This window comes from Pongo abelii, chromosome 1 (genome assembly GCF_028885655.2).
Source record: "Pongo abelii isolate AG06213 chromosome 1, NHGRI_mPonAbe1-v2.0_pri, whole genome shotgun sequence".
Taxonomy (NCBI): domain Eukaryota; kingdom Metazoa; phylum Chordata; class Mammalia; order Primates; family Hominidae; genus Pongo; species Pongo abelii.
The window spans coordinates 112,658,891-112,682,552 of record NC_071985.2 but is presented as its reverse complement, the minus strand read 5'-3'; the positions used below and the strand labels follow the sequence as shown (position 1 = coordinate 112,682,552).

The following is a 23,662-nucleotide window of genomic DNA, read 5'->3' as shown; positions in this document are numbered from 1 at the left end:
TATTCCATACATCCTATATTTTATCTGGAATCCTACTTCCCCAAAATTATGCTACCTGATGATCATGGGGCCACCTGAACACCATCAGCCTCTACTAGAGTAGCCTTTTAATAGCATCAACATTCCTGATTCAGGTGGCCCCAGGTCTCTGAAGATATTACTAGGCTTCCTGTTTTATATAGTTCACATGGGAACTGGATTTTCCAGTCTGCAATTAACTTAAGAAGAGGTAACTAAGGCTTCTTCCACAAAGCTGGAGCTAGGGCTTTTGGAAAGGCATCCATGAAAGAACATTTCAAAACTGCTGGGCAGAAAGTTCTCCCAGCTAAATTATCTTCTCCCATCACCTTCCTCCTTACATTCCTCTCCTTCTCCTAGAACTAGTAGTTGTTAAATTGAGAGGCTAGAGCAATGTTAACTTTGTAGCATGTAAAAATCTTCCCTGAGGGGAATATTTTCATAGACATTGAGGGTTAGAAGGCACTTAAATGTTTCTCTCCTGCCAACTTCTTCTGAGTAAATGGATGGTTTCTTCTTAAAATGAAGCCTGTGGATCCATTTATTAGCCATTTTATCTTAATAGCTGAGGTGCTTTTCAGCCTAAGATCTTAAGGACTTCAGCAGATGCTCCAAAGACAATAGTTACTAACTTTCCTTTTTTGGAATGAAAAACTAATGTATGTAGAGCTGAGAAGAGAGCCTAAAGTCCTAAGGAGGAAGACTATCTTCATAGCACTTTGGCTAGCAGGTTACATTTCTGGAACAGTCCTGAGTGATACGTTCCCACAGATGGTAACTCAAAGAATACGCTGTTTCAGATGAAAGAGAAGGCAGAGTCCTGAATGCCCCCTGCCCCTTCCCTGTTTCTAGATCCGTCCTTCTGCTAACCTACCTGCCTTCCCCTCTGGGCACATGCAAGAGAAGGAGGCCACACGGTCGATGCAGGTGGAGCCTGGAGTACAGGAGGCGAAGGCACAATCATCAATGTTCTCACTGCAGTCATCTCCACTCCAGCCGTTGACACACACACAGCCATAGCCTCCATTGCGGTTGGCACAGGTGCCCCCATTCTGACAGGCATTGGGCTGCAGCAGGCATTCATCCACATCCTCTGTGCAGAACTGTCCTTTTAGGGGGAAATTACTTTTGATTAGGGCTCTTGAGTCTCAAAGGATTAGTACCATACCAGCCCCCCATACTCTTCATCTTCATGTGACCTGTCTGAAATTAAGGCGAGCAGAGCTCACAGAAGGCCAGGTCTTCACATGAATTTTAAGGGCAATTTGAGCCATCTAAATGATATTTATTCCAGGCAAATCATTTCAAGATGAATAGAATAGTTACTACCACTAGAAACTCTAACAACATGAGGGTTTAGCCAACCTATCAAAGAGAAGGTAAAACCTGTAGGACCCTTGAGTTAACTAATCCCTGGGTCAACGAACATATAAGTAAGAAGAGCAAGGAGAGAAGAGTATAAAAATGAGTAAGAAAAAATAATGAGAAGGAACCTATATGCCAAACATTAGGGTAACTGTTCTATATCTTGACTGTATTAATGTCAACACCCTGGTTGTAATATTATGCAACAGTTCCATAAGATGATGTTACCACTGGAAGACCCTTGATAAAGGGTACAGGAAATCTTTCTATATTAATTCTTATAACTGTGCAAAACTACAAGTATCTGAAAATAAAAAGTCTAATTTTTGAAAATGTTAGGGCAAGCAACATAGGGTAGAGAGAAGACATGAAAGATGTTGAAAATCTCTGGTAAAGTATGGATGTGAAGGGCAAGGCCAAGAATAATGAGATTGGAGCGAGCTGTGCTCAGCCTGAGGCACCCATACTTAAAGGATGGGAATTTGTGGAAGAAGACAAGGAAAGTCCACCCAATGTACTAGGAGATGGAAAAAGGACTGGTATGCACTGCCTGAAAAAGATCACACTAAAGGAAGCTAAACATGAGCCCACATCTGGCTAGGTTGCAGGTCACCACTATAGCAACAATGGAGACTAAGGCAAAGGCTCCTACGTCCCTTAACAAAGAACAAGATAATGTCTTCAACTTACAACCCAGGAATCTGTGATTAACAAAAGCAGTATAGGGCCAGATCATATGAGCTATAAAATAAATTGGTGATTGGTTTTGTTTGAGGTCTTTTAAAAACAGTTTAGAGAGCTATCAAAGGAACTAAAATTTAGATCATCCAAATTCTCTAAAACATGACAAGTTGTTGAAAATAAAAAAAATGTCAAGGTGTCCTTCATTCTTCCTTTGTAAAGAAAACTCAACAAATAATTTTAAAAGGCAGTCTGATAAAGAGGCCTCCTAATAAAAAAAGAACAGAGTATTTGTGCTTGGAAAATGCCAAGGCTATCTCTAGACCCAGAATACCTAGCAATTTGACTGGCTCATGTATCTGTAGAAGGCGTGTTAGCCATCATTACTCGCAGATGCTAGCTGTGTCTGACTTAACCTAACTGACTGCCTGTTCTCTATTCCTACCTTACATGTATCTCCATTACTATAGAACCAATATCACTCTATCACACTTATTTGGTTGCACATCTGTCTCCCACTACTTGGCTGCAGTTTAGAGGGGTTTTTTTGTATTCCCAGCAAGAGCCAACTGCCTAGGATGGCAGGATGGGTATGTGGATGTCTCCGGAACTCTGTGCTCAGCATAACCCTTCCATGCTCTTCTCCTAACTCCAGCCATATAATTCTTGAAGGAGCAACCATGTCTTTACATGATCAAACCCTCCTGGCCATAGCTGACTGACCCAAGATGGGCATCTGATTCAAGCTACATCACTGTATCTCTCCCAAATTATTGGAGTAGGACCACTTTGCCACATAGACCAAAAAGATGAGGAGGCTGGTCTGCAGAGAAAGTGATATGGGTGAATCAGAAGTGCACAGAGAGCCAGGCACAGTGGCTCACACCTGTAAACCCAACATTTTGGGAGGCCAAACAGGAAGATCACTTGAGCCCACAAGTTAGAGACCAGCCTGCAGGCACTACTTGGGAGGCTGAAGTAGGAGAATCACTTGAGCCATGATCATGCCACTGCACCCCAGTCTGGACAATAGAGCAAGACCCTGTCTCAAAAAAAGAAAAATAGAAAAGATGTGCACAAAGAGAAAAAAACATGGTGGCATTCAAGTTGTTGGTTCCAATTGTTACTGAAGCCCAACCACTAGTAAGCCTACTCAGTGGCATAGCCATTCTGAGAGATGCCTCTTGCAACAGGTCTTTCTAATTTGAAACGAGGCTGTGTCAACTGCATTCCAAAGTATTAATACAGAAAGAGTGAGTGAGGGATGAGGGAGTGAATGGGGGAGGTAATGAGGGTAATGAGGGAAATGAGGGAGGAAGGAAGGGAGAAGATGAATAAGAAAGTGAGAACACTGAGGTAGTGAGTGAGGGAGTGACTGCAAGGAGTGAGTGAGCGAGGGAGGGAGTGCGTGAGAGAGTAAAAGATGGAGGGAGGTGAGAAAGGGAGGGAGGAAGGTAAGAAAGGGAGGGAGGGAGGGAGTCAGTGAGTGAGTGAAGGAATCAGAGAGTGAAGGAGGGAGGGAGTGAGCTCACTGGCAATAATCTCCCTCAGGGCAGATGATGTCATTTATTACAGAAACTTTGCTGTCTTATAGTGCTAGCAGAAATGGTACCTCAAAGTAATGACAGCTGTGTTGTTAGGATGCAGGTGGGACTGAGAAATGAAAACATGACCAAGAAGTAGGTGAAGAGCTACTGCAACATGAAAATTGCTGAGTCTCATCTATTACACTTACGCTAACTCAAATATCCACACTGCCCACCAACCAAACTGACTTGCTGAATGTGAACAATTCAGATGTCATTTTTCTTTATTGAGGCTTTGTGATAATTTTGGGTACTATAAGACACAATGTGTTTAAAGCTATTTTGTATACATTTCTTATGCACTATAATAAACAGACACTGAAATAATGTAGCAAGACAAACTAGGTAAATAAAGGAAAGGAAATGTGGCACTCTTGGGAGAGGAAACCAGTAGCCATGGATTGCCTACTGAGAAGCAAGCACTGTGCTTGGGCTCTCATAAAAATTCTCTCATTTATATCTGAGGAAACAGTCTCAAAGAGGTAAAATAATTTGCCTTTGTAAGACAGTGAGTGAAGGACAGTTGAGATTTGAACTGGAGCTCCCTCACTCTAAAATTCTTAACAAAGACCTGAGGTGAGAACCTGACCATATCAAGCCATCTCTGCATGTCTCGGGCTTCCCAAGGGCACACAGGCATGGGGAAGTGGACGGGATGGAGGAGGTGAGGACTCAAATCATGACTCAAACAATTGGTTACTGGAAACACTTGTGACTGCAAACTCCTGTCTAAAAGGGAAATGTATTTTTAGGTACAGTCTACTGGTTTTTGAACGAGACTGAATTTTGAAGATTAGCTGCCTTCACTGAACACCTTTGGAACATGCATCTGTTCGATAGTGCTTGTTAGGGACAGGAAATTTAGAGATCCGAGAAGACAGTGACTTATAAGTAATTAGCTACTGGATGGATCATACGTCTCTAAGGTTCAAGCACATTTCTACAAATGCACATTTCCTCCTAGTCCTATTTCTGCCAGATTATTTTCTCCCTATTAAAATTCTATCAACCGGCTCTAAAATTCAGAATAGGAAAAACAATAACCAGCGTGGCCATAAAACTTGCTTATTCTAAAATTCCCAGTGGAACATCTGCTATGATATAACAACTCCCTTCACGTCACCACCCTCTGGCACAGGAGAAAACCAATGCAGAAGACTAAAAATAAAAAACTTCAGGTTCAGGAAGGTAAAAAAAAGGAAATAAAATCTTCCCAAGTTCACACGGTTGGTGAGAGAGTGCTGCACTGAAACCCGGATTGGTCTGACTGCAAATCTGATGCTCTTTGACTGCAGCAGAGTTGAGTATTCAGCCCTGGATGTGATCAACACAATCTACAGATGAGGTCGCTGATCCCAGGGTCTTACAGCATCCTGAGAAGGCATAGGTGCATAAGACAGTTAAGGAACACTCGTATTAGAGAGGAATAAAGGCAGAAGGTCACTAGATATTTGAGTGGGAAAAGTTCTTGGCAATCACCTAGAGGTCTTACGTGTATGCTCTATGATCATTGAGCTTATACCACTGGTGCAAGAAAGCACCAGCCTGGGCTGGTGGTTGAAGATTTACAGAGGAATACAGGATTAAGTCTTAAACGTATTAAAATAACTGCAGTGTATTCTTTGGCTGGGGTTTTAAAAGAAGCAAAAGTGGGAGGCCATTGAGGCTTTGATTTCGAGTATGAATTCGGAACTTGATACAACAAGTAAAGGAGGATGAGGAAAGACATGATCGATACTGTGTTTGAAGGTAAGCTGGCCAATAGAACACAGAAGGGATTAAAAGTAAATGACTTTATGTTAGTAGGGAAAGCAGGAGAGAGCACTAAGTTATAGGCTACCTAGCAAATAAAAGCCTTTGGTGAAACAGGAAAGCTGTATTGTTTCCATGTCCTACCAAGCTACTAAATCTTCAATACAAACAAGTGTCAGCATGTATCATCACCTGTGTCAACACACAAACTTTGCTGGTGAACTCCCAAAATGTTGCACAAAGCTCAGTTAGGCAAGTTTTCAAGAGCAATAATTATCCCTCTCAGTAATTTCCACCTGCCAGATATTGCAGGCTACTGTCATTTTTTTAACATCAGGACTGAGGCAGTGGACTAGTTAGGCTCTTATTTCCTATGGGCATAAGAGAAAGAAAATAACTTGTTTTTAAAAACTACCCTCTCTAATGCCACAATGACTCTGGAATAATCTGAAATGAAATGTCAAACTAGCATATCCTTGGCTGATGCCTTAAACACTGAGTGCCACCTGTAACTACTGAAAATTTTCTGGTTGATCACTTTTGCCTCGTAAATATACTCAAGTCTACACCTCTCCTTTGTACAGTTTACGCTAACCACAATAACTTTTGTTGATTCCTCAAACATTAAGTTCTCTCCTGCCTCAGTGCTGCTGCATAAGCTGCTCTGTCCACCTGAAACATTTTTTCCCTGCTTATTCACATGGCGAGGTACCTATCTTATCAATAGAGTACGTCTCCAATTGCACATCTCCTCGTGATTCTCCACCACTGCATCATTCCATTCAATCCATCCTGGAATGTATCACGAGCTGTGATTTTATATTTATTTACTCTTTACAGTCTCTTCCCCATTTTGCTATAAGCTCCAGGAGGGCAGGGACTGTGTCTGCCATTCACCTCGGTATTTATGCCAGCCACTGTACTAGACACTTGGTGTCAGCGGTGGAACTGACCTTGGACAGCATCTAATCTAACATGCTCATTTTCCAGATGAGGAAACTAGGACCTGAGAGGTATAGCAACTTGCCCAACTTTGCACAGTTAGTTGGCAAAATAATTAGAAGTGGAAATAGTTCAGTGCTAATAAAGACTTTGGGGTGTGAGATTGCTGCAGATCAAGTTAGTTTTCAAAATAAAGAAGGCCAATCTGAGCTGACTGTTGAGGGATGTAGCGAAAGAGGAAGAAACTCAGAGTGCTACAAGTGAAGATGACATGGCATTACCAACCCACCATTAGCAAAGGAAGTATCTTGTTTTGGTTTTGCAGGAGTAGGGTCACCTCCATGCTGATCTTTTCTTGTTGCTCCATCCTCTGGCTTCAGGCTGAACAAGTAAGATTACGGGCACAGTCGGCCAGGCGCGGTGGCTCACGCCTATAATTCCAGCAGTTTGGGAGGCTGAGGCAGGTGGATCACGAGGTCAAGAGATTGAGACCATCCTGGCCAACATGGTGAAACCCCATCTTTACTAAAAATACAAAAATTAGCTGGGCATGATAGTGCATGCCTGTAGTCCCAGCTACTTGGGAGGCTGAGGCAGGAGAATCGCTTGAATCCAGGAGGCGGAGGTTGCAGTGATCTGAGATCGTGCCACTGCACTCCAGCCTGGCGACAGCGCGAGACTCCATCTCAAAAAAAAAAAAAAATTATGGGCACAGCCTGTGGCAGTAAATATAACAGGGTGAACCTAAGAGGTCTGTGCTGAAATAGAAACCATGGCCTGGGTCTCATTAGCACCACGCTTCAGCCAAGTGAGCCAAGGACCACGAAACAGTCAGCATTTATGAGCTGTAACACGCAGGGACACAAACGGCTCATTATGGCTCTCTCAAGGCAAGGGCCCCACCCACAAACCACTAATCTGATTTGGAGCTAAAAGTGATGGGTAAAAAAAATAGAGGGAGACAACAAGAGAAAGAAAGAAAAGAAGAGAAAGGAATTGAAAAAAGTAAGGTGCTGAGCCTCGACTCTCACCCTTTCCAGTCATCTCTCAACTGTGAAGTCTGTGGGAAAAAGTTTGATCACATCACTGGTCCTGTTAAGCGTCAGCTCTCATTGCAACAACAATCTCCACAAGAGGAACAGATAAAAAATGAGCTTGGATGGCCCTTGCCCTGACCCTGCTACCTTCTCCTCTATGGCTGAGTCAAGAGAGCTCCGTCTCCAATATACCTTTCCAACCAGCAGTCACCCAAGCTCCTGAGTTCTGGGGTTTCATCTCTTTCTGTGTCAGAGCAGATCATTCCTGGGACTTCTATCCTACAAAACCTCAGCTCCATACACAGGAGGCTTTCTATCACGCTGCTGAAGTTGGAGCTGAAGAACAAAGAACAAGCTTGAGTGTCCCATCACCTGCTCAGAATAAAGTTGGGTGAAACATTCTGTATAAACACTGCTGTCTACAGGGCCTGCCTACTGAGAGGATGGTCTGGGAGTATAGATGTGGCTAAGGGGACAATGTAGTTGTGGAAAGGATATTCATACAAAATAAATGCAAGAAATTCCTCCACTAATTCTAGACACCATCATCTTTTTCAGGACTTCTCAAAGGCCTGGTTTCCCTGCATCATGACCAATGTATTTTCTAAAGAGCTGCCAGGATGATCTTAACATGTAAAGTGGACTGTGCCACTCGCTTGTTCAAATCCTTTGATGAATTATTTTGCATTTAGGATAAAATTCTAACACCTACCAGTGTTTTCTGCCTATCTCTTTAGGCTCTAACCATGAAATATCACTAGCTCCAGCCACTCTGGGCTTTTTTCATTTCTCAAAATGATCACATTCTTTCCCTTCTCAGTGGCTAGCACATGTTATTCCTTGTGCCTGGGACAGTCTTATCCTCACTCTCCCCAACTCCTACTCATTGTCTATATCGAAAATGTTACCTTCTCAAAGAGACCTTACTTGCCTGTCAACTAAACACAATTAGTTCTGCCTATTAATATGCTCTCCAGATACATTCTATGTTTCCTGCAAGGCATTTAGTACAGTTCAAAATTTTACAGAGAATTATATTGTCTATGCCTGTGTTTCTCACTAGACTGTCAGTGCCATGAAGAAATGGGGGGTAGCTGTTTACCTCATCACTGAATCCCCAGCATGCAACACAATCCCAAGCTTAAATAAATATTCGTTAAATGAATGTTTATCTGCTTAAGGTTCTCTTCAGTTATCCTAATCCCAAAATAATAATTATCTTTCAACTCACCCTTCTCATAGCAACAGTATCTCTATTCTGTTCCTACCCAAAGTGTCTGTCACCCTTGTCTACACCACCAGTCCACACACAAACCCCTCATCCCAGTCCCCTTCCTGTGTCACTAAACTCCATCTCATTTGTACCACACCCAGATTCACCTTGCCTTTGCCCACTAATCCTTCAACTACGCCTCAAGGGCAACTCTACATTAAGGTGTACAACTTCCTTCTTTGACTGAAACCTGAGTTTTCCCTAAAGACACCAGCCCAGTCAGCCCTCTGCGGTAGAGCTCCTGCAGTCCTCCTCTTTTAAACACTGCCACTGACAGGAAACTAGGGGAGAAAGAGCGGGTTTTCTTTTTGTTCCCCAACATCACCACTAACCTCAGCAGTAAAAGCATATGTACTGAGTTATTTCTAGGTTCCAGATGATACGTGCTTTACATTGATTGTCAACTATAGTCTTCATGTATAATTAGTCTAGTTTTACAGATTTAGTACAAACTTGGTACACACTGAAGAAAAATACTAAAGTATCTTAGAAAGGTAAGAAGAGCTGTGAATTTGAAGATGAGGTTGGGCTAGGAACAACTGGAAAATTTAATGCTGTAATTCATTCGTTTATCTAAAATATATATATGTACACACACACACACATACACACACACACACAAACACAATGTGCCAGGCTCTGACTATACACAATGGGATTATAATGGTGAACAAAACAGCCATGGCTTCTGCCTGCAGAACTTACAAATAGCAGATTTGTAACCAAACAAACAATGATGACACAGAGTGATAGGTGCTTTCATAGATACCTATTGCCTTGGGAGTACAGAGTAGGAAGAATAGAGAGGAATTAGAGAATGAAACTTTTAAGAGAAGGCCTGGGAGGAGCGTGCCAGGTTGTGAAAGAAGGGAGAAGTGTGTGAGAGGGTGTGTAGAGAAAGGTTGGAGTGCGGAGTATTTCAGGCAGAAAGCATAGGCTTGAGTTGAAGAGACAGCATGGCTCATTTGAGGCAATGAAAAAAAAATTCTTGTGGTTGAATTGTAAGAAATGCATTAGGAGAGTGCAGAGAGGTGTGGCTGGAGAGTGAGTTACATGTACAGCCTTGGGACTAAATCCAAAGACAAGGAGGACCCATTGAAGTGTTTCCAGCAAAGAAATGACTCGATCCAATGCGTGTTTCAGAAAGTCCACTCTGCCGCAGCGAGGAGAATGGACTGAACTCCTCCACTTTTTGAAGTCAACAAAAACTTCAAGCACTGCAGAGTCCAGGCTCCTGTGGCCACTATAGCAATGAGAAATACTGCAGTGCATCTGGGGCAGATTCCGGAGGCGGCAGCACTGAAAAGCATCCAGGCTCAGCCACTGTGTGGATTGCCATGGAGGCTGGGCCAGTACCGGGCATTCAGAAAGCTGACCCCCGCCACAGAGAAGAAAGTGGTGCCAAGCTTTGGTCTCCTGCTAGGAGGCCCCACTCTCTGGCTCTCCCCACCTTAGGCTGCTGGGTTGTTGAGCCAGTTTACATAAAAGCCCCTCGCTGCACCAGGAGGAAAAACTAGCTGCAGCCAGGTTGAGAGTGAGGGGATCCAAGGAGCATCCACCTCCCCTGTCTATGGGCAGGCAGTTACTCTGCTCAGAATGAGTAAAATGGAAAAAAACAACATGGCACCTATTAAAACATTCTACAACATAAAACACGGAGAATGTAATGCTTAAGATGTTGATGAAAAGCACACTGGGAAAATTCTTCACTTCCAGGAGCTAATACATTTTAGAAAGAACTGGTTCTGTACACTCAAGACATTTAGACATGTTTATGTTCTACAAAGAAATAAAAAATAATATAGGACATCAGTCTCTGATCAAAGGGGCTGAGAGGCAGGCAGAAGAAGCTATAAAGGACTGACCTGACAATGAAGAAATATAAGGCAGTGTTATAAAGAAGAAACTTAAGAGAGCTCTCACAGAACACAAAACAAAAAAATGAACAGATTAAAAATCAAGAGAGATTTCAGCTTTGCAGAAGAAAGAATGAAGACCTAATTGCGAAGATAATAGGTTTTCCTGACAACTCTACAACAAATGAAAAAGAGGGCAGGGAGCCCAGCGTTACTTATGAAAAAGAATAAACACTCAACTGGCATTGCATTTCCCTAGAACAGTAACCAGAAGACACAAAGGAACAATGTGTCTAAGAACTTGATGAGATTAATTCGTGACCCAAGAATTTGATATCTAGTCAAGATACAACTTGTGTATGAAGGCAACTAAATCAAAAGACATTTTTTGAATAACCAAATGGGTCCAACATGTAACTCCTCTGAAATAAAATTATTCAAAGATACTTATTCAACTAAAATGTTAATGAAAATAAGGAACTCAGAAATGAAAATGTTGTGACATAATTGCACTGGTAGTTAACACAAAACAAGTAGCACATACAACTAGGTTGAAAATATTATAAATTGGGTTATAAAACTGTAAATATAAAGAATAATTTTAAAGAATATGTATATGTTTATAAATTTGATAACAATAATATAAACATTGAAACCCAGATTATTTATACAAAATCTAGGGAGTGAATGAAAGATATGAGAAGTATGCTAATTCCTCATCTTCAAGAGAAAGAAATCAATAAATACATTCTAATTTCTGACATTAAAAATAGATGAATTGAAGTCCTTTAAAAATTAAAAAAAAGACATAGTATAATAAAAATTATCACACCATGGTCTGTTGTTCTCGTGGACCAATTTCCTCTTCCTAGAATGACAAGCACGTGGCTTACATTCTCACTCTTTCCTCTCCTGTCTCTCATGAAATCAATATCTGGGTTGAGGACCAGTAAGGTCATCTGAGTCAAGAGTTCTTACTTTTCTCAACCTTACAGACCTCCGCATCCATTCCATATCACAAGCACACTCACATTCTACACCCGTTACAAGACACTCATTGTTCTAGTCCAAGATCTCAAACTTGGTACTTCCACTCTCTGACTATAACTTTCCCATCTTCTTCCTTTCCCATTCCCAGCAGACATCTTACCTAATGTATTCCCCACTAAAACCTGTAAGAGTAAACCCCTCCCAATAATCCACTTTATTAGCCAACGCCCTTTGAACTGCCTTAGCTCTTAGTGTAGCCAAGCTCTATGGTAAATGAGATGAATAAAGTTTCTATATCCTATAACCCTGCGTTGTGTCTCTCTCGCTCTTCCTTTTTAGTTCTGCAAAATCTTACATAGTGATCTAAACCCATTTTGCCCCTTCCTCCTCCCCAAAGCCTACTTTTTTCTTTAACTTCCGCAATCTAGCTTTAGTCTTGTTTGTATTAAAATTGTATTTCAGAAAATTTCTAATAACTCAAATATTCTAATGAATATTTTGCAGTTATCATTTATATTTGAGTCTCCTGGTTGTCAGTTATTAATAACCATGGTTTGTTAAAATCAGTCCTGGGAATGTCAAAATAAGTAAGAGCAGTTTCCTGCCTTCCAGAGGCTGATAGTCTCTTAGGCAAGCTAAGCACATAACCCAGTAAGAGTAGTAAAGTATTACAGGAGCTGCCACCGAGGCGTGTAGAGTTGAGTTCAGGGCAAGCTTCTAAGGCTGTATCCTTTAACTTGAGGATGCTATCATGGCCGAGCTCTCTTCCCACCTCTCAAACCTCCCCTTTTCTCACTTTCCTTCTTTGGATCCCCTTCCTCATCCATTTTCTGAAGTGTGGATGTTTCTCATACTTTAGGTCCAAATCCTCTGTTCTTATCACTCCATCCAATTTCCCTCACAGACTTGACACATTCCATGGTAACCAAAAAGAGACTCAAAATCTGAGTCTCTTGTCCCTGCCTGTATTCTGAGCTCCTGGGTCTTACTGCTGCATGTTTTTCACTTGGAAAACTCATCTCCAACTTACCATCATTTCTACCCTCTGTCAACTGTTCCCATCCATTACTCAGACTCAAAACAGACGTTCACTCTTCTCGATCACCTTCCTTACCCCACCAGGTACTTAGATACTTCCCAATTCCCACCATTGTTTCTTTCAAATTCACATTCACACACACTTTCTACTTCCTAGTGTGGTTATGTGTGGACTTTCTTATGTCTTCCTAGTCAATTTTACCACTCTTAAAATAGGAATTTTTTCTTTGTGTCTCTTACAGTATCTAGCATAATATATTCCATGTAGTAGTTGTTCAATAAATATCTGTAAGTAGGTCCAATCGATAAATTATTGAACCTACTAACAACCATTCCATGGGGGCTTAGAGAGCCATGAAGTTAAACTGGATCGTGCCTGTAACACAGCCAAGACTACACCCCGAGTCATGGACTGCAGGGCAGGAAAGATCCTGCAGTCTCACCTCCTGCATTTGGGGCTAGACTATCCACTCGTCCTTGTTTCCACCAACAGCGCCACTAATCAACTCTGGGACATCTGGGGCAAGGGTGCTTCAGGTTAGCACTGTGGCAGTCTGCCCAACTGATAGGAGACTGAATTTGGGGTGAGGAGGTAGAATTCAGAGAACAGGCTTATTATACGCCTCACAATCAGGCTTACAGCAGAAAAACTGAAATGTGAGACATATTTTCCCATTCCTCCATGTAGAATATAAATGAGAGCAGCTTTGCAGTACCATATATAATTAAGTAGTTTTCTCTTTCAATCAAAAAACCTCCATCCCTATAGTCCTAAAAAAAAAAATAGAAAAATGGTCGTGAGAAAAGCCTCACTCTAGAGAATAATTCATCACCAGCAGGAACATCCAGCTCAAAATAAAAGCACCATCATGAAAATCTCCATTCCCAGAAACAAGGAGCTCATGCACCACCTCTGGCAAATGTACTTGCCAACTCACACCAAACATTTTTACTGAATTGGGAGCACTGACAGCAATGGAAACCTCCTCCAGCTCTTGAGGCTCATCATGCTGTAAAGGAGAGCTGAGAGAAAGTGTGGTCAGTTTTCTCTGACTCATATCCACCTAACTTCCATTGTTCACTTCTGCTTCATGTCCCAGAGCACTATTCCAAGCCCACGCTGAAATTACATTTCTGGATTAATAACAAGCACAAGAAAATAAATCACATCTGCCCCAGAAGTGAGCCCAGAGTCAAAAGCAGCCACAGAGAGGAATTTGTTAGTTGAGCTTAGGGTCAACTTTAATTCTGAAGGAAATGACCCTTTAAAAAGAAAATTCAAATAACAGTCTATGTAGACAAAACATTAATCTACACTGCTCTAATAAATTTTGGGCCCTTTAAAACCTTTTTTTCCTTAAATGGATATCTGCCAGAGCAGAACTTCTCTGATAAGATGGCCTGAGGCCAAATACAGTATAATAAAGACATTAGTGCTCTATCTTCATCCAACCATCAGGTCTACTTCTATTTCCTAAAGGAACATCCAGTATTCAGGCTTATCCCTATAAGACAATTCCTATAAAGAAGTAAATCATCTCCCCACACCCACTCCCTAAGACCAATTTCTTTTTTCCATCTGAGCTTAAGCTAGTCCACAAGAGTGGTAGTTTTTGAAGGCACAAACAAACACTAATTAGACAGCCACAGTAGGTAAAAACGCCTGCAGTGGGGTATAACACAGTTCTGCCCACAGGCCATGGGGAAACCGTCTATTCCTCTACTTCAGCAGCCATGTATTCCTCTATTACAGCAGCAATGGTAATACCTACAGACCATCTTTGCATCTGAAGTAATGCTGTCCAACTGAAATATAATGAGAGTCACAGATATAATTTCAAATTTTCCAGTGGCTACTAAAATATTTAATAGTAAAAAGGAATAGGGGAAATTAATTTTAATATTATGTTATATTTAATTCAATGTACCAAAATGTATTATTTCAGCATCTAATCAATATTTAAACATTATTAAAAAGATATCCTTTTTTCCATACGAAATTCTTTTTTTTTTTTTTTTTGAGGCAGGTTCTTGGTCTCGCTCTGTCCCCCAGGGTGGAATGTGCAGTGCCACCACACCCAGCTAATTTTGTATTTTTTGTAGAGACAGGGTTTTGCCATGTTACACAGGCTGTTCTCAAACTCCTGGGCCCAAGAGATCCATTCATCTCAGCTTCCCAAAGTGCTGGGATTAGAGGCATGAGCCACTGTGCCTGGCCATACTAAGTCTTCAAAATCAGTTATTTGACAATTACAACACATCTCAATTCACATTAGCCATATTTCAGATGCTCAATAGCAAGATGAAACTAGGGGCCACCATATAGAATAGGATGAATTTAGAATGTTTAGCATAATAGCTGTTTGCAGAAAAATGAAAAAATAAACTTTTTATTGCATTTTTTATTGTTTCAATATCCCAAGAAAGAGATAATAGCAAATAAAGGCTTCTGAGAAAAGGAGGCTGACAAATTTACCCTAAATCAAACCATGAATAGAGCTGGAATTTATGCTCATCTTGAAGTGTAGAACTTGCTACAAAAGACCAAGCCTTTTATGTATATGTACTTACAAAACAACGCTGTAACTATCAGGTTCATCTCATTAAAAGCATGGCAAATTTCCAAATCTCCATTTATTTAAAATTAATGCCTATCTTTTTTCAGCCATATAGTCTTACCCATTCTTTTTCAAATAGCTGGCAACTTCATTTCCTTCATTTCCTCACCTCACTACTCCAACCCCTCCTTTTTCATTTTGTCAAAAGCCAGACCAAATAGTTAATGCTTCAAGTCTACAGCTGGAAATTGTAAAAGGAATTCTGAACAAAGTTGTAATAGGCTCTTAGGTATAGTGAAAAAGCATCAGACTGAATCTAAAGCATACACATAATGTTAACTTCTAACCTCAAAATAACCAGCTAGGTTCTTAAAAAGGGAAAACACACGGAGTAAATCACCAAATCTCAGGATAAGGAAATTTTCAGTCTATTAAAAAAAAACCAAAGTTCTTAAAATAAAACAAGATAATTTATAAAATCAATTTTATATAGAAAAAAGACCACAGATTTGAGCACAGATTTGGAGTTCAACAAGCCTAGATTCAAACCCTAACCCAACCACTACGGGTCTTGGGCAAATTATTTATCCCTTTTGAATATGCATCATCATCTGAAAAAAGGATATTTAAACTCTATCTCTAATACAGTTATTGCAAAGATTACACAAGATAAAACATTGTAATTAGCACAGTATTTGGATGCTAATAAACAGTTAACTCCTACTAGATCCCGGCTCCATTCACTTCTTTAATTTGTGTAACACAGAAAATACTAATCTGAATTTATACATCTAATATCAGCAGAAATAGAAGCCCTATGACACAAAATTTTCCTTCTGTTTTTCTCTTTACAATAGGATAGGGGCTGGGATGGTAAATAGCTCAGCTACATGCTACTGAGAACAAAGGTCTGTAAGGAGTGCTAGTAACTGCTGTCATCAACAGTCCAACCGCCCCCATAACTTGGTACATCCCTCACATCAAGCAAATAATAATATCAATACAAACGTGGTAAGTGTTATCACAGGGGAATACATGGGGTACTAAGGGATTCCGGAGTAGAACATTTAGCTCAGCCTGGAGCAAGATCAGGGAAGCCTTCCTGAAGCAGGTAACCACTTGATCCGAGTCAGGCATGCCAAAAATGATGAGAAAAATGGGGGAGGAGTGGAGCAGGAAACCCTAGAGAAAAGGAATGGTGTCAGTGAAGACACAGGATGTGAAGCACTATGCAGTATGCACAGGAAAACTGGGAGCAGAGAACTGCTAGGGTATGCTGCTAGATGCATGAGAAGGAGACTGGGGAAGCAGACAAAGCTGAGGCCATGAAAGGCTTCATATAACAGAAGGATCTTAGACTTTCTCCTGTTGATGATGGGCAGGGCAAAAACAAGGCTTCTCATTGGGAATCAAAGAATTGGCATAAGTGAAGAAGAAAACCTGTGATGAATAACAAAAAAAAACTGAAGGTCACTCTAAATGACAGACAGCAAATCAAAAGAAATAAAACTGCCACATTAAACTTATCCATGATCTCCACCACCCTTTTTGGAAAATATAAAAACAAACATCTTATAAAGACTTCTATCAAAAAGAGGCATTTATTAAATGTCCTGAGATAACAAATTTGAATAAAAAGATCATTTCACTGGGAAAGTTTTCCCCAAGAGCAGGCCTTCCTAATTAATATCAAAGCAAGAAACCAAGTGTGGTATCAAACAAAAACCAGCAACAATATTACAATGCTGTTTAATCTTCACTGGCAGAAGCCTCAGTACTACACAGTTACTCTCTCACAGAGCAAGGGAGATCAGAATGTGGTCAAGTTCTTCACAAGTATCTCATCCTGTCCAATACTGTAAGGATCATTAAAAAGAGAAAAAAACACAAATTTTTCCAGTTACTATATGTCATGTAATTAACTTTACAGTAATTTTTTAAGTTGAAAAAATAGCCTCCGAAAAATCTACCATAGAAAAATGGCAAAAACTAGAAGAGAGAACGTGACAAAAAGTACAGAGGGTTAGAAGTGAAGTTCTAGGATCAAGACACCATGAAGAAATTCTAGGGGAAGTCCCAATTCTAGGAAAACCTGGTGGGAAAGCATTAAAAGGGACAGTTTGGGAATTAAAAGCAGAAATGTTTGGCCTCCCCAGGAAGTCCTGTGATTGAGTTTTTAAATGCTTTTCATCTTTTTCTATTCATAGTCTATAGCTCTAAAGAGTACTCTAAATAATTAGATGCTACAGATAAGCAAAAGTAATTCAGAGACACTAAAGATTACCAGGTAGTAATGGCTGCACTTCAACATTAAGATTCTTTGTAGGAGATAGCCCACTACTGGTACTGTGATTTTTTCTTATAATACTAACTTCCTGTTGGGTTTTCACATTAAATTAATTTCTCTCAAAAAGGCCCAGCTCTTAGTCCCTTAATCAGTTCTTAATTGTCTCTACTTTCAGTAGATAAACAGACATAAAGAGAAATTAGAACCAAATGTCTGCATAAATCACTCAACCTGCCTAAGACTACATGAGAAACTTCCAAGAGGCTATAAAATTAAGCAAGACTACCCTTCTAATGTTAGAGGTAGAAAAAACTATTTTTGTTTGTGTGCAAAAAGGGATAGAAGAAAAAAACAAATGTAGGATGCATATCATAAAAATAATGTCATTAAGAGTACCTGCCGAACACTTTGCCTAGTTATAGAACATGACATTAAGATGGGACAGATCTCTGTCCATGAACAAATAAGCTCTGAACTCTTGTAGCCTGTACAATTTATTTTAGCATTTCAGGAAATTTTTCCTCTTTAATATTTATTAAGCATCTACTATGTTCCAGGTAATGTCCTGCTTTTCCCAGATAATAAGCTTATAGTGTACCAGTAATGCCCTTCTCTCATATCTGCCACAGCATCTAGCATGGTGCTGAGTTCAGAGTTGCTGCCTAATACCTGTGAAAATATGTCTTTGAGTGAATATAGGAAAATGTATGAGGTTAGTACAATAAGCAGTCATCTAGCATGGAGATCCTGCTCAGTTCACGTACTGGTTCCAAAGCAGGCCTAAGATATTTGTTACTGATATTTTAAAAAAACAGTCTGCCTCTGGTTACCAATCCATATCCCACTCTGGTGGATTCTCCACACTGTACCTACCTGTCCATTGTGGGGGGCAGCGGCAGTTGTAAGTGTTGACCCCATCCACACAAACCCCTCCATTCTGACACCTGTGGTTAGGGCAGTCATCAATATTTCTCTCACAGGTGCTCCCTTCAAAACCTGGTAAATGAAGAACAAAAGAAAATGATGAAATCTCATACAGAAGAAACGACCTGCTCTGTTCCCACAGAACATGGTTATTAGAATAGACCCGCTTCATGACTTCAGTTCAACAGCTGCTCACCCAGGACTCACCATATGAAAAATCTCCAATTCTCTGTCTTCTCTGGCCTCAAGCATAGCTAGACAGTGAAAGTGACTCATTGTGCCAATGGCATGCCTTCATAGTTACCTCACAAGTATTTCAAAATGTTTTCATGAAATAAAATCCCAGGGATGATAAACGTCTACTTGGGACAGAGACATTCAAGGGTTCTAAAAAAACAGGGTATTGGATTTTCCCCAGCTCCATACCAGACTAATGGGAAGAACAGATAAAATATTACCTAATTAAATTTAAGTTCCTTTTATTTTTTTTCTTTGAATGATTGCTAGGAGGCCTCCAAGCCAGGTGGGGAAGGGAGTGGGGGAGGATATAGGAAAAATATTGAACTTAAAGTATGAAGATATGGGTCAAGTCCCAAACTCACCACCTGCAAGCTATTCGTACATGGTAAGCTAAAGCTCTGCATCAACTTCCTCACCTGTAAAAAATGAGGCTAATTCCACTTGCCTAGCCTGTCTTTCTAATTATAAGTGCCACATCATGAGTAAAGTGCTATACAAATGTTAAAAAGTATCTGAAAATTGGGTGGCATTATTACTAACTAAGCTTACCAGCACTTCAAATTCATCAGGCTCTTCTCTAAACTTATAGCATTGCTTCATTCCTCTTGACTTTTTCTTTTATGAAAAACGAAACTAGTACACCAAACTTCACTCTAACTGCCCACAGTGTGGTCCTTTGTAGTTTATATGTTGGGCCTCTTACTTTCTCTTTCCTTGCTACCAAACTCCTGAGCTAATTAAACAGAAGACTACCAGCTTCTATTCTAAACATTCTCCTATTTGAAATATAGTATGATTACATATTTGGCTTCCTCAAAATATCCCTTAAGGTTCCTCTCTCTCACTCAAAATACTTATTGGGACTTACATTAGGCACTGGTGATATAGCAGTGAGTCCCTGCTTTTGTGGCATTTACAGCCTTGTGAGTGGGACACACATCAATCACACCTTGCTTTATTCCTTACCATAAGTTACTGTGGCATTCTACATCTGCTCTGCTATACTGGAACATGGCTGATTTCTCTTAATACAATGGCAGTCATATAAATAAGTATAAACTGAGTGACCAAAAACATTAGCCAAAAATCATTCCATGGAAGACAGAAATCATTGAAGGCTTTATTGAAGGAAATTATATTTCTCCAAGTATCTGGTACTCAGTCCATTCAAGCAGATGAATCACTAAAGCCTGAAAAAGACTATGAAAATTTACTCAAATTTCAAAAATGTATCATATTACTCATATTTCATATTACTCATACAGAAATATGAGTCTTACAAATAGACTAATGAGCCAGAAAATGATGAGCCATTGAAGCCCACCCCTACAGAATCTATGGGATCTACTAGGTCCTTGAATAAGAACTAGGATCTTTGCCCCTAGTCTGGTGCTCTTGATGAAGATATTCTTTGGAAAATTTAAAGACATAGTTTTAGATTGTTGGGGAAAATGGGGCCCCTGGCCTACAACTGCTAAACTTGAGAGGTCTGGTGGTGTACTAGAATGTCAATGATCATCCTCCCCTAACTTGATCTCTCTGATGAGTAAGACTAAATACAGTTGACTAGGGTGTCAGGGAGGTAGTAAAGCCCTTGTAGCTCAACTATAAGGAATAGAAACTGTGACTCTAACTTTATATTAGTCAATGTTACAACTAACTGAATTCACCAGCCACAGACAAGAAAGCAGAAGCATTTCAGCAGAACCACAACAGAAAAGAAATAAAGTGTTTTCTTTTTATAACCGATTGACTATTGTTGAGGTACTTCTTCCCTGTCAATAGGTAGGTAGGTAGGTAAGAAGGGAGGTAGGTAAGACAGTTATTTCATGCTAAAAGCATGGCTTCCGGGGCCAAACTGTCTAGGCTCAACTCTCAGCATTGCCATGCAATAGCTGAGTGAACAAGGGCAATATACTTAAACTTTCTTGGGGAATTAACAGGACCCACCTTAAATAGTTATTGTAAAGATTAAACGAATTAGATAAAAACAGCACTTAATTCAAAAAATGGTCCTGGGACAACTAAATATCCACATAAAAGAATCAAGTTAGACTCCCTCCTCGCACATAAAAATTAACTCAAAATGGATCAGAGACCTAAAGGTAGGTGGTAAAATTATAAATCACTTAGAAATAGTAAATCTTTGTAATGTGGGATAAGCAAAGTTTTCACAAATATGACTGAAAGCACAAGCAACAAAAGAAAAAATAAATTGTATTTCATCAAGTTAAAAACATTTGGGCTGAAAAGTATATTATCAAGAATGTGAAAAGACAGCATACAGAATGACAGAAAATATCTGCAAATCATATCATCTGATAAGAGACTTGTATTTAGGATATATTTTTTAAAAACTATTATAGTTCAATATTAAAAAGATAAACCAACTATAAAGTAGGTAAAGGATCTGAAGAGACATTCTCCAAAGAAGATACATAATGACTAATAAGTATATGAAAAGATGTTGAAAATCGTCAACCATCAGGGAAATGTAAATCAAAACCACAATGAGATAAACACTTCACATTATGGATGAATATAATAAAAAAGATAGACAATAACAAGTGTTGATGAGGATGTGGAGAAACTGGAATTCTCATATACTGCTGGTTGGAATGTAAAATAATGTACCCACTTCAGAATAGTCTGACAGTTCCTGAAAAGGTTAAACAGCATTACCATCTGACGCAGCAATTCTGCTCCTAGGTATATATCCAAGAAATATGAAGATATATGTCCACCAAAAAATTATACAAGAATGTTCATAACAGAATTATTGATAATACTCAAAAAGTAGAAGCAACTCAAATGTCAATCAACTGATGATGGATAAATAAAATGATAAAATGTGGTAAATCCATATGATAAAATATTATTCAGCCATGAAAACGCACAGAGTACTAATAAATGCTACCACATCAATGAACTTTGAAAACCTCATGCTAAGTGAAAGAAGCTGTCACAAATTACTACATGCTGCATGTTTCCGTTTGTATGAAATGTTCAGAAGAGGCAAATAAAGACAGAAAGTAGACTAGCAGTTGCCTAGGGCTGGGAGGGAGTTAGGAGGAGTGGAGAGTAATTGATAATGGGTAAAGGGTTTCTTTTGATGTATAAAAATATTCTAGAATTGACTGTGGTGATGGTTACTCCTATCTATAAATCTACTAAAATTACTGAATTGCGTACTTTTTTAAGAAGTAAACTGTATGGTATATAAATTATATCTCAAAGCTATTGTATTAAGGGAAAAAGCACTAAACACAGTGCCTTACACATATTAGCTAATATTATTAATTGTCAGTGGTATTATAGCATTCGTTAGAGATTGTCTACTCTAATCCTTTTACGTTACAGATGAGGAAGTTGAGAGCCACATGGCTGCCTTGACCAAGATTAAACGGCTAGTAAGTAGGAATAAGTACTGAACCAGAAACTTCACCCAATTGCAGTCCATATGTTTTCTGGGATCCCAGAGTTCCCTTTCAACAATGTAAAAATACAAACTTGGGTCAAAAGTTCCCATGTCTCAGAAAATTCAAGCCAAATCAGTTCTCCTCCAAAGTTAAGACAGGATTTATGCTTTAAAAATAGAGATACAGAATTCTCTTTGGAAAGATCTACCAAATTCTTGTAACAAACAGTCTACCCAAAGTAGAGGAAAGGCTACATGAAAAGTTACAAGGCACTTCTTAAAAATATATCTTAAGTTTTTAGGGAAAGGTAAACAGACAAGTTTCCAGACCCGTGGGTGGAATGGGTGTAGCAGATTCACTGAGAGGCTCACAGCGTCGTACTAAAGGGAGTCTACTGCTTAAAGCCAATTCACATCCTTAAAAGGTCAAATGGAGAGAAATTAAACTTGGGAGTAGCATTTTAAGACTGTGCTGTTACAAAACCTCGGGCCACTTAACTGATTAATCATGGCAATGAGGGCAGGGACCAGAAAAGAGCCTTTCGAACCTGTCATCCCCACACAGAACAGCAACTTTCAGGGAAACACCCTTATCTTTCCATTTTCAGACCCCGGGAGGTGTGACGGTGGAAAGGCTAGGTAGAGAAGAAGAGAGCAGAAAGGAGATGAGATGACACAACCAGGATTCTCCGAAGCTGGGCTCAAAGTCCTCAAGAAAAACTCCCATGAACAAGGAAGAAAGAGTGAAGAGAAAAACAGGGATACCTGGAACTGGACAAAAGTAAAAAGATAGAAGGATACTTTTTCTCCCCCAGAAGAAATTTGTCACAAAAGCAAACCTGCAAATATACGATCAGTATAACACCCAAGAAAATGACACATGCGGCCGGGCATGGTGGCTCATGCCTGGAATCCCAGCACTTTGAGAAGCCGAGGCAGGTGGATCACCTGAGATCAGGAGTTCGAGGCCAACCTGACCAACATGGTGAAACCCCATCTCTACTAAAAATACAAAAATTAGCTGGGTGTGGTGGCAGGCACCTGTAGTCCCAGCTACTTGGAAGGCTGAGACGTGAGAATAGCTTGAACCCGGGAGGTGGAGGTTGCAGTGAGCCGAGATCGCGCCATTGCACTCCAGCCTGGGCGAAAGAGCGATGCTCCGTCTCAAAAGAAAAAAAAAGAAAAGAAAATGACACATGCCCCTAAGTGTGAGAATGCAAGAGGGAATCCCTGACCTATCCCTATCCAACCAGTTTTCTTGGCACACACCTTCCATTCTCTGAATGAGCCCAGATTAACTCACTGACCCCTGTGCCACGTATCTCCCACTCCATCACCCGCCCAGGCTCACTGCTTCCACCTGCGTCCCTTCATATCTCCCTACTGACCTCCACTTTTTTCTAACTTTGTCACCAAAGAAGTCACAGAAATAAATAGGAGGATTCAAAAAGAATAATTTCAGTACATTTAAAAAATTGTAGAATATAGGAGTTCTCATCTATGTTTACCATGTTCATTCATTTTTCAAATTTTCATTGAGGCACCATTTTACGACAGGCACTATGCTGGGGATGCTGGGGACTAGGGTAGGGAGTTAAAATGAGAGTGTCTACTTGGAAGGATGAACAGATAAATAATCACCGTGATAAGTGCTGTGCTAGAGATATGCAGATGTCAAAACACCTTAGAAGGTCTAC

General features: G+C 40.0%; 1 protein-coding gene across 1 annotated transcript in view; it reads right to left on the bottom strand.

The window, feature by feature from the left end:
• Positions 1-23,662, bottom strand: part of NOTCH2 (notch receptor 2) — a 165,694-nt gene that overhangs the window by 55,866 nt on the left and 86,166 nt on the right. The window contains exons 5-6 of the mRNA XM_009245522.4: positions 18,257-18,379; positions 893-1,126 (exon numbers count right to left, since the gene is read on the bottom strand). Coding sequence (XP_009243797.4) covers positions 893-1,126; positions 18,257-18,379 — 357 coding nt within the window. The remainder of the gene's footprint in view (positions 1-892; positions 1,127-18,256; positions 18,380-23,662) is intronic.